General features: G+C 32.6%; 1 protein-coding gene across 2 annotated transcripts in view; it reads right to left on the bottom strand.

Annotated features, from left to right (window-relative positions):
• Positions 1–1,312: 1,312 nt before the first annotated feature.
• LOC129259276 (1-phosphatidylinositol 4,5-bisphosphate phosphodiesterase delta-4-like) overlaps positions 1,313–14,916 on the bottom strand; it is a 56,894-nt gene continuing 43,290 nt past the window's right edge. Inside the window, exons 14-21 of one of the 2 annotated variants that reach the window (XM_064097926.1) lie at positions 14,481–14,498; positions 7,815–7,902; positions 7,184–7,363; positions 6,456–6,563; positions 5,913–5,974; positions 5,450–5,576; positions 4,901–5,050; positions 1,313–4,342 (exon numbers count right to left, since the gene is read on the bottom strand). In XM_064097926.1, the coding sequence (XP_063953996.1) occupies positions 4,254–4,342; positions 4,901–5,050; positions 5,450–5,576; positions 5,913–5,974; positions 6,456–6,563; positions 7,184–7,363; positions 7,815–7,902; positions 14,481–14,498 (822 nt within the window). In that variant the 3' untranslated portion in view covers positions 1,313–4,253. The remainder of the gene's footprint in view (positions 4,343–4,900; positions 5,051–5,449; positions 5,577–5,912; positions 5,975–6,455; positions 6,564–7,183; positions 7,364–7,814; positions 7,903–14,480; positions 14,499–14,916) is intronic. The other variant, XM_064097923.1, reaches the window with a different exon arrangement.

Consider the following 14,916-nt stretch of genomic DNA (forward strand, 5'->3'; position numbering starts at 1 on the left):
CGCCGTACGGCCGCCGTAGAGCAAATGTGACCCAGGTATCAGTGTCATATAACTCATGATAAATCTCATTTATTCATTTGAAAAGCATTATGGCATACTTAAAAAAATACGAAAAAATAGTGTCGGATCTAGACAGGGAGCAATGTCCCCTCTAGGCCTACATAAGATTTGTTAATTAAACATATTAATGTTCTTTTTCTACACAGGGTTTCTGTGTTTTAAAGCAGCTATTTTCCGAATTGACAACATGCAGAACCATAGGCCTTTTCTGCTTAATTTTTATACAGTGCCTCTTTATTTGTCATGCATACTAGTGCAATTTGTGTTCAATTTATTATATGTATAGTCATGTCAATGTGTGCTTTATTTTAGTAACTACCAATCTAAAAGCTAGTGGAGGAAATGTTTCTTAGTATATCATGGATTGATAGATTGAAATTGGATTGAATAGCTAAATCTTAAAGGAGAATGAAACCCTTGAAACCAGCTGAATCCATATCAAAGAGAAAAATCAAAGAAACATATTGTTGAAAATTTGAGGAAGATTGAATGAATAATAAGAAAGTTATGAGCATTTGAATATTGAGATCACTAATGCCATGTAGATCCTCCTATTGGCAATGCGACCAAGATCTGTGATGTCACACACGTACAACTCCCTCATTACTTTAGTACTTATTTCACTTATATTCTCACTTTTATAGAGTCTATCACAAGGTGAGGTGTTCTCTTTATGAGAGGACAAGTATAGAGGTTTCACAACATTATATCATTGATGAATCATTTTGTCATATGATTAGAATGAGCAAAAAGAGATGTTTTGGGGTATATTTTCAGTGTCCAAAAGGGGAGAGTTGTTCATCTGTGACATCATAGATCTTGGTCGCATTGCCAATGCGAGGATCTCCATAGCATTAGTGATCTCGACATTCAAATGCTCATAACTCTTCTATTGCTAGTCCTATTTTACTCAAACTTTTGTTGATCTTATTCTTTGATTTTTCTGCTTTCACAAAAGCTAACTTGCTCCAAGAGTTTCATTCTCCTTTAACAATTTTCATGCCCCCTCTCTTTCCAAATTTGCTCCCCTTTTATTTAAAAATCCTGAATCTACCACTGATTTTTCTTTTTCAATTTTTGGCCAAGATTGTAAGGGTATGGGGATGGGGGCCGGGGGTGGTAATTCAAGAATTATGTTTACTTTTACTAGTAAATATTTGACAAATAAAACATCAACTGGCTTGGTAATGTCATAATCACTTACTCCAACTTTTCTGAACTCAATAAAGACATAAATACAAGCATCAGAGACTTTAAGATGATCTCACATGTCATTTAATACCAAATCAATCCTGCTTCGCAACAGCTGTAGTTATCGTACCAAAATGAATGGTGGTCAAATTGATGAAAATCCCAGTAAAATAGACTTTTCACTTAGAAGATCCAGGCAATATGACTTCACATTGAATGAATACTGTTGTAAAAGCAGCAGATAGGCACAAAAGATTTTTAACCTTGAGGGATAGAACTAATAAAATATTTTAAGTTAAGTCTTACAAATAAAGAAACGTGATTGTTGCATAATTGTAAGAACTTATTGTCTCAATGTGAATGTCTGCTTCTCTAATAATCATTTTTTCTTTTATTTTGTAGAAAATGGACGAGTTATGAAAAAATGTGTTATCTGATAGAAATGAAGAAATAAAATAAATGTATTTGTAAATGCAAACTCCTGTCAAGTCACGAAATTACCCACAAAAACAATAATTTTAAAACATGAATTACTGTACTCTTATTACTTAAAATGCTTTCATAGTGATTTTGATTTCTTCATTGACTAGACACATTTATGTACAAAGATCCCTTCATATTGAACCGCAAGTTATCTCATTTCCAGTAGAGCTATATATTGCATAATTTACATGCATAGAATAGGTTTAAATAGGTATTAATCATAATTAATTATATCGAAATGGGTCATGCAATAATTACCATAAAAATCTCCACATTGACTTCTGCCCATTAAAAATACCATATAAAACACTGAAATTGATAAAATATTATAAAATGTATCTAATACATATACATATTCTATTGCTTTTTAAAATAATTTCAAACATCTTTCTAATGCCCCTACAAAGCATATTCGACACAATCATAACGAATCGCAGTATTAATCAGAACGGCCAACATTAAAATTTTACACACCCCAACAGGTCTAGTTAGGAGTTTACTGTGTACAATATACCAACATTTGATTGTCTCACATGCGTATTTAAAAATAGTTAATTGAATGCTTGAGTGTTAGAGTGAACCCAATCTACCTACCCGTTTCATTGGAAACATTGAAAGCAGCCAACTACTACCTTTTTCCTGCAGCAACTAGCATTGGAAGACTTGTTTGATAAAAATGATAAAAAGAAAAAATCTCAGATGCTCTCATTGTAAAGACATTTCCTTTTGAATTATAGCTCTGTTATAGAAAACAATGGAATGTTTTTCTTATTCATTTCTTGGCTGATTTTTGTGAATGGAGCACAGGTATATTCAAAGTATGGTCCACTATATTTACTGTATAGAATGAAAGACAATAATGACACTATGACTACATAAAGTATTCCGAAATCAATAGTGGAATTACGCAAACAATTGAAACAAATGACAAAAAACCCATCTATTTTTCCTCAAAAAGGAGAGTATTGATCGGCAGTAATGATAATGTCTAACTTCCAATCACTGTAAAGACATTTTAGGACCGGTATTTAATTCAAGTTCAAGTTTAATTTGCTCAAAAAGGATTTAATTCAAAACTAAAGCTGGAAAAACTTAGTAATTTACAAATATTTTTCTGAAATAAAAGCTTCTCTGCTCACAGTCATTCTGAGCTGTGTAGAATAATCAAGTAAGAATTTTAGTAAGGCACGTTAATTGTGCATTATTTAGCAACAGCAATGTAAAATCACAATGCTGTTTAGTAAGAATTTTGCCTATACTTGGCTTAAAGTATAACAATAACTAATGAAGTGAATATGATTTAGGTAATATTTCTCAGCAAGTGATATGCTTAGTATAAGTTTTGCTTAATCCAAGTATTGAATTGAATACCAGCCCTGATCTCCAAAGAGACAACGCCTATGAAAAAATTCCTTTGAAAATCAGAAGGATTCATCCGAGAATTTAAAAGAGATTTAGTAATGTGTAATTTACAAACTGTGTACAAACTAAAATGTCTTTAACTCAAGTCAATATATACATTAAACTTAATGATAAAATTGATAAATCTTTAAAAATGCTGAAAATCTTCACTATGTACATACAAGTTTAAAAAATGTTCAAGCTTTTTTATGTACCTGTAATTTAAAGTTGAAATCTACAAATTTGTAATTTTCTTAAACAATGATGAAAATATATAGACATGCTCTAAAATCTTAAAACTTCTCAAATATGGATACATGCATATCAAATAATTTTCTAAGCACATCTAAAATTTTCTCAGGTTGCGAAAGAAATTTGCATGGTCTTCTTTGTAACATAAATTGCACTTCAGATGACAGAGAAATAAGATAAATTTTCCTTTAAAAAAGTTGATGTCATGATTAAAGTAATTTCATATTTCTCTCTTAAATAATTATCGAAGTTTTCAATACTCAGTACTTGGAATTTCTTTTTCATAATTTGAAATCTGTTTACAAGTTGAATGATAACAAAATATTGTTAAAAAGTGAAAGACATAACCCTGATACATGGAATGGAATATTTGCTTTTAAAAATGGCTTAAAAATGACTTAATTCCACATTACACATTTAAAAAAAATACATGTATATTAAACTGCATTATTATAAAATACACGATTTAAAAAAGGGCAGTTGGAATTTGTAAACCTTAGAATTTTTAAGTATATATAGTAGCACTAGTTGCAAAGCAGACTGCTGAATGTCTGTACCCTTTGGCTGCATGACGTACAGTGTATGACATAGCAAGACATTGAAGCTTGTATGTGGTTACACATTGAGGCAACACATAATGATTTTATGACAGTAGTTGTTTAACAGTTTTAATTCACATGTGTCCACAGTTTAATATTAGACTTTAGCAGACATGATTTCAGAAAACATAATCCTTCATTATCATGCATAGTTAATTATAAGAGAAAGAGAGCGGTCTTGTAAATATCATAACAGGACGTTTTGGCTGAGGAAGGAAGTCCAGAGTAAGGTTGACTTCTTTACCAACATGGCCTTTCACCTTAGATCTATGATGTATTAACCATGGTGTGTATGAAGAGACTGGCCGGCATAAGGTCATCACCCTTTGATCCCAATATAGGGACATGATGGTAGCCTGTAAAATCAAAATGAAAAATGGAAAAATTCTTAAGATGATAAGGTGGGCCAAGTGCAATCACATTGTTGGATGCAATCACAAGTTGGATGAGTTCAGGAGAAGGAACCAACTTGGAAAATCCAGGGAGAGGCGAAATGAACCCTAAAATTTGTGTTCCCTGGACATATGCAATATTTCTGCAATGCACAAACCAGCAAACACAACTTTCTAATCACTTCCCATTTGCATCTTTTAAAACAAAATTCAGGAGACCCAACGGTCCAAGCAAACTTGTTTTGAATGGAATAAATCAATTGCAACTACGAGCAGCCAGTAGCACTATAATCTACAGTATCAAACTCAAATTCCTTCAAAATAATTCATACATGTAACAAACATTCGGGCATCAATGTTTGAAACAATCAGCATGCCCTTTCCAATAGGGAAAACATACGCCTCTTAATAGATGAAGATGGCATCAATGACTTTCCAACGTTACAACTGAGGATAGGACCCTGATGGTCCTTGAGTCAAACCTACAGGAATTAAAGAATAGTTTTCATCGGAAACACTCACCAAGTTGCATTGATGCCAGTGGGAAGGTGTACTGACCAATGAACTCATTGGACGATGCCATGTCGTAGTCATGTACCACCAATCTGACCAGGGCTAGCTCCGGTACCTTGACTTCAAAGTCAAACTGTTGGTTCCAGGTGGGATTGAAGCCTGAATATAAGATGGACAAATGATATACGAAGATAAAAAGCAAAGGAGGTGCATCAAAACCTGTCTGGGTTCCTGCATACCAAGCCAAGAAAATGGCAGGATGTGCGTTAAAAACACCATTTAGTTGGTAAAAAGTCTTGGTTTCAATAACAACAATAATAATACATTAGAGTGAAATAGTACACTTCTCATCTTAGATAGATACTAAAGGTACTTACGCACTTTTAATGAGCAGGGTCTATATAAAAATCCTTACATTTAATCATTAGATCACCCTTCCAGACAAGCTTCATAGGTCGCCAACATGAATTTATTTACTAGATGACAAAAACATGTAAAATGATTATATGATTGGAAAAAAAATCATGAATGACTGAATTTGCAAGTAGTTTATCTCACCATTGTCTGAGACGACCTCTGTCTTAAATTCCTGCTTGGCCCCTCCTCCTAGGATATAGACCTTGACATATGGGTCAATGACCTCCTTGACACCAGAGGGTTTGGGCAGCTGCTGACCGCTGATCACCTGAATGAAGAGAACACAAGAAGAAGGAAGTCAGTTTTCTATTTGGAACAGCAACTGGAGCAAACAAGGTAGAGATGTCGAGGAGAAATAGCAAAAAGGCCAACAAAGATGTGGAGGGTGGGGATAATGAGGTGGAAAGCAAGGCTGGAAAATGCAATGGAAAAGGGGAGGGGCGGTCGGGTACATCTAGAGAGAGATTGATGGAGCACACAAAAAAGATAGGGATAACTATTTAAAAAAATCAATTTTTTGCTTCATATTGATCATTTAAAAAATAAAATTAACCCCCCTTTCCCTTGCATTCTTTATATTTCCTTCTTCCACATAAAGACTTACAGTGAGTGATACATGCTGTGTGTATTGATCGCCTGGCTTGGATGGGTTGAACTGCATGTTTGCTGCAAGATAACAAAATATATACAGTTTGGATTAAATTATTATAAATAAGGGTGAAAACTACATAATTCGAGCTTATACAAGATAAACAATTGACAAATTTGTCTCTTACAATATAACAATTGTAACAACATTGAGAATTTAAAATCTGAACTAATGACCTATATTTTCCAGAAACTGTGTCAATAATATGTGACATATTGAGAAGCTGGTGCCATTGGATGCTTTTTTAACAGAAAAATGGCACAATATGAATGCTGTTCAATATCATCACCACCACCACCACCATCATCATCATCATCATCATCATCATCAACACTCACATTCATCGTAATCAAAAGATACACGAAATGAAAATCAATAAAAAAAAAATACAATCCAACGAGACAATCTGAGATATATCATATGACATTGTCAGGATTGGAACCAATTTCATGCATATTTTTTTTCAAACCTTTCCCCTTCACCCAAATGATTTCTTACGTTTCCTAAGGAAGACCGGTTTTAAGATGAATCCTGACGCGCCATTCTGAAGGAACTTTCCTTGATTGAGATCCATTTCTTCACAAGGTGTCTGGAAGTTCAAAGCAACTGAAGGAAAAAAAAAAGGAAAGGGTGGATAAAATGAAAAATAATTAATGTTTCAGATATTTCACAGCATATATCAACAACTTTTGTTGGTTATGTCTTTTATACTCTTAACATGCATTGGTCCCTGATTGTAGTATCAAATGTACATGTATTGCTGAACTAATCATAATCTATAAATTGAATACTTGACCATTTACCAGCTTTGGTCAACAATAGTCACAAACATACAGTCAAATTCAATAAATACCCATCATCATTGAACAAGGAAATTAAAACACAGAGTTTTATGTGACATCTATCAAATAATCATTGGTATCCTTGTTCTCCTGAATTCATAGTTAAAATTAATCTCAAAATCATCACTGTCATTATTTTCATCAAAATATCAGTACAACAGGCAAAGAGATAATAAAGTCTAGAGTCCCTTTCCATAGAAGAGAGACTGAATAAGAGCAAATGTCATAATGTATGAAATGACAGATTTTCAAAAAGACACAAACAGGGGACGAGCTGCCATTCTCTGATAGTTACCATAGTAACAGTCAGAGACCAGTGCTTCTCAGCCAATCAAAAACAATGATTTTGAATTGGCTTGATTATGAAGCAAATAATCATCTTACCAATCTGGGCACCTACATCCCACATAGGAACAGGGTTGTAGTTGGAAGAGTTGGTCCGGAGACCACCGGGGTAGATTCTACTCAAGAAGAGTTTGTTGTGCTCTACGTAGTCCTGAGCCTTATCCTCGGCCAAATTGAATGCTTTACCCTCGGCAAAGGAAGACATCTGGTGACATTTGTCTGTGGATGGGATACGATATTCTTCATCAAATTGGCAATCCTAAGGGTTGTGATGCTAACGTGAATTGTGATTATGAAAAATACCCGACTCTAGACTACAACATGGTACATGATTAGAAATTGCATATAACACTATAAGCAGGTTTCAAAGAACATATCATTCAAAAGAAAAAAAAATACATCCAAAATAAAAATGTACTTGAAATATATGCTGTATATATTTATACAGATTTCACTATTTATAATTTTTTGTAATACATTTTGTACATTTCACTGAAGAAAATGGCTTTTAAATTCTCAACACCAAAGAACAAGGCGTTGCGAAAATGGAAAACTGGAGACTTTAGGTTAAACCGTTGGAGGCTGAATGACTTTGCTCTAGCGCATGTTTTCCATAGACTCCAGCACGCATATATATGGACTCAGTTTCCAATGCGTAAAGGGAACTCACATTTCTCCTTTGATGAAGAGAAAGAGCCGTAGTGGACACTGGCAAGAGTGACGATATCTGACAGTTCTTTGGCTAACTTCAGCTTTTTCTGTGTACGTGAAAAACAGATGGAAAAAAGATACCATATTTAAAATGCTTAACATTAAAAAAGAGGACAAATACATTACAAGTACATGATCTGACAACTTCATTTCCCCCTTTCAATAGATTCTACTTTTATTCAATGAATACTACCACTTATTGGCTTAAAAATCGTCATATTTGTATAATGGTATAATGAAATAATCATGAAATATTCTAATCTCCATATCGATACCTACATGTAACACATTTAGGTGAAACTCTAACATTCAATAAATTTGTTTCATAGAAATTGTTAGTTGTAATATTGTCATAAATTACCAAAACACCATTGATATTCCACGAAACGATTATTTCACATTTGTACATATGGGGGGGGGGGGGGGAGTGGCAAGAAACTGAATTGTGTTCAATTTCAAATTGACAATAGATTAATCTTAATTATACCAACTGAATATAATTTGTTGTTGTGGCACGAAGCAGCCAAGCATCTAGTTCTTAATTTGTGCATATAATTGCAAGACTTATACATTAATTGATTTGGGGTTAACTGATTTATGACCTAAACTTTACTAAAAACAGTTTTTTTGCTACATTACCTTGGATTACAAAGATAATATTCAGAAGTTATCTATTTTATCTATTAACTTACAACTTCTCATTAAACATTGACTTTTAGCACAGTAATCATTGACTGTTTTCAAAGCTTTGAACTTAATTACAATTAGTAAAACATATATTTAGTTTACTAAGCAATAAGAAAATTTTATTTTGAAAGGTAAGGCATGGGCAGGAAGGTTTTAGACTTTAAGAAAGTAATCAAATAAATAGCACAGGAAAATTAAGTCTTACATGATAAGAAAGTTGCTAGCAAGAGAGAACACATATTTTTTTTTACTGAAATAACTGAACTATGCGAGTACTAACACATGTAAAACACAAAGTAATCAGTATTATTAACTCATACTTAAACTTACACAGTACAAGCTTATATATGGTATTAATGTTTTGAATCCCAAAATGCTTATTATGTCTATTAGATTCCTTTAGATCTTCAAATGTGGTGAAAATAACAGATTGTATAAGATATATTTATCACTGTTTTTTTTTTTGTTTACATAAAACTTGTATCCAACATGAATGCATGGAGAAGCCTTTAATCAACAATAAATGTGATTTTGTCTCTTAGAAGTCAATATGCTCTCCACTATAAAGCAGGAAAGGCCTTTACAAGCAAAGTAAAGTTTTACACCACAAGCAGATATTGTTTTTGCTCAAAAGAGGCATTTTTAGACACTCTAAAAGTTTTCTTTTTCAAAGTTTCAAGAGAAATCAACTAAGAGAGAGAGAAAAAAAAAATTAGCATGTAATACTCTATAATGAAAAAAAAAACCCGAATTAAATACAAGCATGTACATTAATTAAAACCATTGCCAATGTGGCAAGAGGCTACACGCAGTCGTTTCAACCGAATATTTTTAATCAAAGATACCACAGAGAATGAGAAAATTGACAAACATAGCAATAATTCATTAACAAGTTTCATTTAACAACTCTTACATATACCTCCCTTTTATTCCAAGGAGTATGCTTCTTTTGCATGCAGCCATACTGCTTCAGGATATTTCAATTCAAGACTACTTGTTATATGCTCCTCAAAAGAAAGTTTGGAAATCCAAGTTTGATTATTTTCCCCTTATAGTAAAAGTCAGTGCATGTTTTGCACTGTCACAAAGATTATTTTTTTGTTTTAAAAATGAACTTATTTTTTATGACTATGCCTGATGTAAAGGTGCATTGCTTAGGAATATTAAAGATTCAAAATTGAAAATTTCAAAGTAGATGAAGTTTAAAAAGTCACTCAATGGTTGACCGCCAACAGGGTTGTGGAAACTTTTTTTTTTCAGAATCCAGGTGTAAACTTAGTTCTGCGGCCTATGAATCAAGCACAATGCATTAATGTAGTTCAATACAGTTTTTTTTAATGCTCAGTGTCAGACATAGATTGTTGTTTGTCAATTATTACTCAACAAATATCATTTGCATTCAATCAAGAAGTGTTTATCAAACAATGCATTAGACCTGTCTTAACTGTTGCTAATAGACCTGCCAACTGAATGGCTTTAAAGAATATCAATAATATTATGATGGTACAAAATAGGCTCTGATTCCAATTACACATATCATTAAAAAAATCAAACCCCAATTTTTCAAACTTTTTGAGGAGTTTCTATAAATTGATTTTACTAGATTGACATGCACAACACATGCTGATCACAATGCACACTGAATGTATATGGGTGGTGTCAGAACATTCTCATCAGACAGGAACATGAGGGTGAGACAATGCGTACATTATATCTCGCTCCAATCTATCTGATCAGAACAATCCGATGCCATTAGGGGTAGGAGAGGCAGTTAATGATCAAGGTATATACACAACTCTATCATCTTCATCATATTCACAACATATATTCATGATTATATAGTTTGTTTTACCTGGAGCATGAATAGGGTGGGGTAATGCTGTGTACAAGGCATGCCATTGATTTATTAAGGAAAAAAAAAGATGGAGGTTACGGTGATGGATACAAGATTTAAACATTAAAGTATGTGTATGCAATTATTATCAACTCAATACAAAATAAGGTTTTCATTTGTGCATAAAATAACAGATAATCTTTAAACTGCGTTCTACTGCTTCAAGAGTGTGGTCTTTTAATATAAGTTTTCATTCAATGCATGTTACATAGGGACTACTGCCAGATGTTAAAGGAGATGGGTGAAAGTTTCAGCAAAATTGATGATCCAATCATTCTTTACAATTTGACTACTTTATATCAAATTTGTAAATATCAATTTTGTATTATTAATATCATCAATAACAATGTCTAATAATCAAATAATATAATATCCTCTTCTCCAAGCCGATGTTAATGATAATCTTTGTACAAAGTATATTTGTTCAAATGTTCTCAAACATCTACATACTGAGTGAAAGACGGACAGTGCATGTAAGTTTATAGTGCTACTATCAATCTGACTATATTAAGCTATGGTACATACAATTTAGATTTTTTTCAGACACCATGCAGCAAAGCCCAATAACAGTGTGCAAACAATGTCATTGGGATAAGAGGAGACGGAAATCAAATTTTTTGAAATATCCAGCAGAAAAGAAGGGGTATGGACAAACCCATTACATCACAAGTTTGTTCATTAAGATGATTCTTCCAAAGTCAAGCTTATAAATTGACTTTACAACTATGATCATTAAAAAAAAACAGTTGCTGAGCCTTATTGCACCATGTCAAAACGAGATCATTTAATTTTATTTGAGTCTTAAAATGACTCATTAAACAAACATACAAACAGACATATTCTTGGTGCTTTGAAGGGTGTCTTGTAAAGCTGTTCATAAAAGGTGATTTTACAAATGATTGCAGCGGAGAGCGCCAAAGTTTTTAACAACAATGGGGTAATAAAACATCTGTGTTTCAAGTAATTCCAGCTTTTACATTAAATTTTTTTTTACCCGAAGTAAGTATCTTGATGATAAAGATTATTATCAATAACTGCATTTCAATTCAAGACACCCATTTGACTTGCCATATCCATTCACTCATGAATAATGTTGTGCATGAATTTACGAACAACTTTATGAAACAGCCCTGCTAACTGGATAAACCACCACTGAAAGATATCTAATCTAAAATACCACTTCCTAAGGAATCAGTTCTGTGCAAAACAATCCATATAGATATCTCATTTTTTTTTCTTAACACCCAGCTACCCGTGCATTCAAACTGATTTAACCAATAACACATTCAAATCAATCTACACTGAACATTATAGTTCTAATATCGGGTGTTTAATTATCGATATGTATAAGGATGTATATTTTAAGAAAGCATTATACTGCAGAAAAGCAAGGCTGGTATGAGAACCTTAAGAAGAAAGAAATATGCAATTCTATACATGGTTTGTTTTTATTCATTACTTGATCAAGCAATTCTAAATTTAAAGGAAGAATCATTATTTTCATAACAATTTAACTTTAAGATTATTTTTCATTGAGGCCTCTAATATATGAATTTGGAAACAATACTAAGCCACTACTTATTCTCATACTAAAATATGAATTTTCTTCTTTTTTTAAATTTAACTTGACAGTTTCAAAATATTACAACATGGGAGACGCAATATCCCCCAAAAACCATAGAAGCTCACATATTTGTGAAAATAAGAAAAGTACCAAGAAAGTCTTGAAAAGTAGGAGAGTAAAAGCAAATGGTGGTGATGAAAGTGCGTGAAAAGCTGTAGACTTCCGCCAAAAGCGGTAGAGCAGGCAACTATGGTGAATTGTAAAAATAGCAGAAAAAAATAATGAAAAATATTGGCGAAGGTTTGAGGAAAATCCACCAAAGAATAAAAAAATAAGTAATTAGAAGTTCAAATAATTTGATTTGTGACGACATATACAAGCAGCTTTCCTACATATCGTATGGTAAAAAATCAATAAAATGTCGTTTTCTTAGAAAATTGAGAATGGTTTTTATTGTTCCTTCAGTATATCAATACACAAATCATTTCACACATGCTCCTAAAAAGAAAATGAAAAATAAGTCATTACAAACCATTAACAGAAGTAATTTATGCATTTTATATTACATAACATTTGGGGCAGCTGCTTGTTTATATCACAAATCAAAAACTTGTAATTCTAATAACTTTCTTTAATAATATTCAATGGATTTTCCTAAAAACCTTCACCAATATTTCTTGTTATTTTTCCTGCTATTTTTACAACAAACTTTTCGTCAGGGTGAACTTCCCCTTAAATGCGTACTACACAAAGTCATGCAACATTACCACTACTTTCATTGTTACTGTCAAATAAAAGTAATATATAGCTATTTTCCTTTGAGCCTCAGAAAAAAAGTTTCTACACTACCAACATTGCACAAAACTTGATTTAATATACATGTATGTAGCTCAATCAATGTAGTAAATTCTGCCAGCTACATGTAAAATGGAGTGCTCTCCTGTGTATTGTAACTTACAATAAAACTAAAACAGGTGACATGTGCATGATCATGTACACGTATATCCTTATGTATGCATCAAGAATACAATAGAATATGAAACAAATGTGATCAGATTACACGTAAAATGGTCAAATATGGAAAAACCAAGTCGCAACATAAAGGCACTAAGGAAATGTATTTGAAGATTATAGTCTCAACCGCTGACTATCATCTAAATATTCTTGGGCATTGCACACAGGTTCAAACCATGGTTGAATTTATAAGCTGTTGCCTCTGTAGTTGTTAGTGCTGTTTTTGTGACCTTGGCAGTGCGAAGTCACTAGCCCAAACTCTAACCCAAGCAGGTGTATTCATATAAAATATACAATAACAATATTTTGATAAAAAATGCAAATATACAGTAAACCTCAAGGATCTGTTAAAAACTTTCCCTCAAAATAAGAATAGGAGACACCATTCCAATTTTGGTTTTATGAGAATTGAAGCCATTTCACTATGTTCCATGCAGTATTCTATACATGTACATGTAACAGTTACACTATGTAGTTCCATACACACCCTATACAGGTAGATCTATTATATTCCTCAAATGAGCTCGTCTAACTAACCCCCTTAAGTCACGGAAGAATCTGCTATCAAACTAAAACTCTATCTAAGACCCGTTTGGAATTTGAAATGGACCGATGAAACATGTAAACTGCACTAATCAATTGTTCTAGGGGTGGAAATAAAAGTTTTGACGCATACATGAATAAAAGATAAGGCACAATCTGCAAAGAGAATACATCATTGCATTTGGATTTTAGCTGTACATGTATGTGTCTGAAGATTTCAAACATAGTGTGCATGAATGTAATATCACCGAATTTGGATTTTAGATGTAGTTGGGTTGAAGTATTTCAAACACAGCGTTATCTTATCAAAATTCACAGCAACTTTTTCATCATATCTTATATATATAGAGGGAAGGTATCTATTTGGAAGGGATAGAAAATGCTTTTTTTCTAAAGAAAGTTATCATAAAATGCACACACAGAAAGATTTGTCATATGGAGTTAAACCTCTTACATTTCAAAATCACATTGTAAGTTATTCAAATGAAATGGTAACAAAAATAAATGGATTTTATGGTAATTATGTACATGCATTCTCCGTGTGATTGATTACAAATGAAGCTGAATTTTTTTGTGGATATTTTGTTTATGGAGATTGGTACATGTATGTGAGTACAATCATAACAAAAATCAGGAAAAATGATTTGTGAATATGCAAATATGCTTAATAAAACAAAGTGATGAGAATATTTGGTATTGTCTAGGTGTTGCTGAAATGGTTTTGAATAGTCATACTTGCTTCATCAAAAAAAGGTTTGATGATAAAAAATGGGTTGAAAAAGCATAGTGGAAAAAGTCTGGAACACAACAAGAAAAGCTATGGTTAGAAATAGGCTTTATCAAAAATATGAGTTAATCGAAGCCGGTGGTGTAGGGCATGCTCTTCGTATGGCTACAAGACAGACACAAGTGACATAACTTACCTTTTTCTTGTCTTTTGACTACATATAATACCAAATCATTCATAGACGAATGAAAAAAGGGAAGAATAACAAAGGCAGATTGAGGGGGAGAGAGAGAGAGAAGAGAAATACAACAACATACAATATTTAACATGATATAAATGGGGAGGAGGAATATATAAAAATGCAAGAGACATACATGTACGGGTGGGGTGACACATTTTCACAGATGGTAAGAGTCTGTGTGAGAACAATGAACTTCACGACAATTACATGATTTACATCAAAACTTAGAATGGCATGCTGGACAAATTCACAAGTGTACTACATTAATTAAAATGATATGTACCAGCACAGTACCATTCACATATGTACATATATTTCACAGTGACTGATATTTGGATTCAACAATACTGTATAATGAAAAATTATTCATGCAATTTAACGAAAATAATGA

Source organism: Lytechinus pictus, chromosome 1 (genome assembly GCF_037042905.1).
Source record: "Lytechinus pictus isolate F3 Inbred chromosome 1, Lp3.0, whole genome shotgun sequence".
Classification (NCBI taxonomy): Eukaryota; Metazoa; Echinodermata; class Echinoidea; order Temnopleuroida; family Toxopneustidae; genus Lytechinus; species Lytechinus pictus.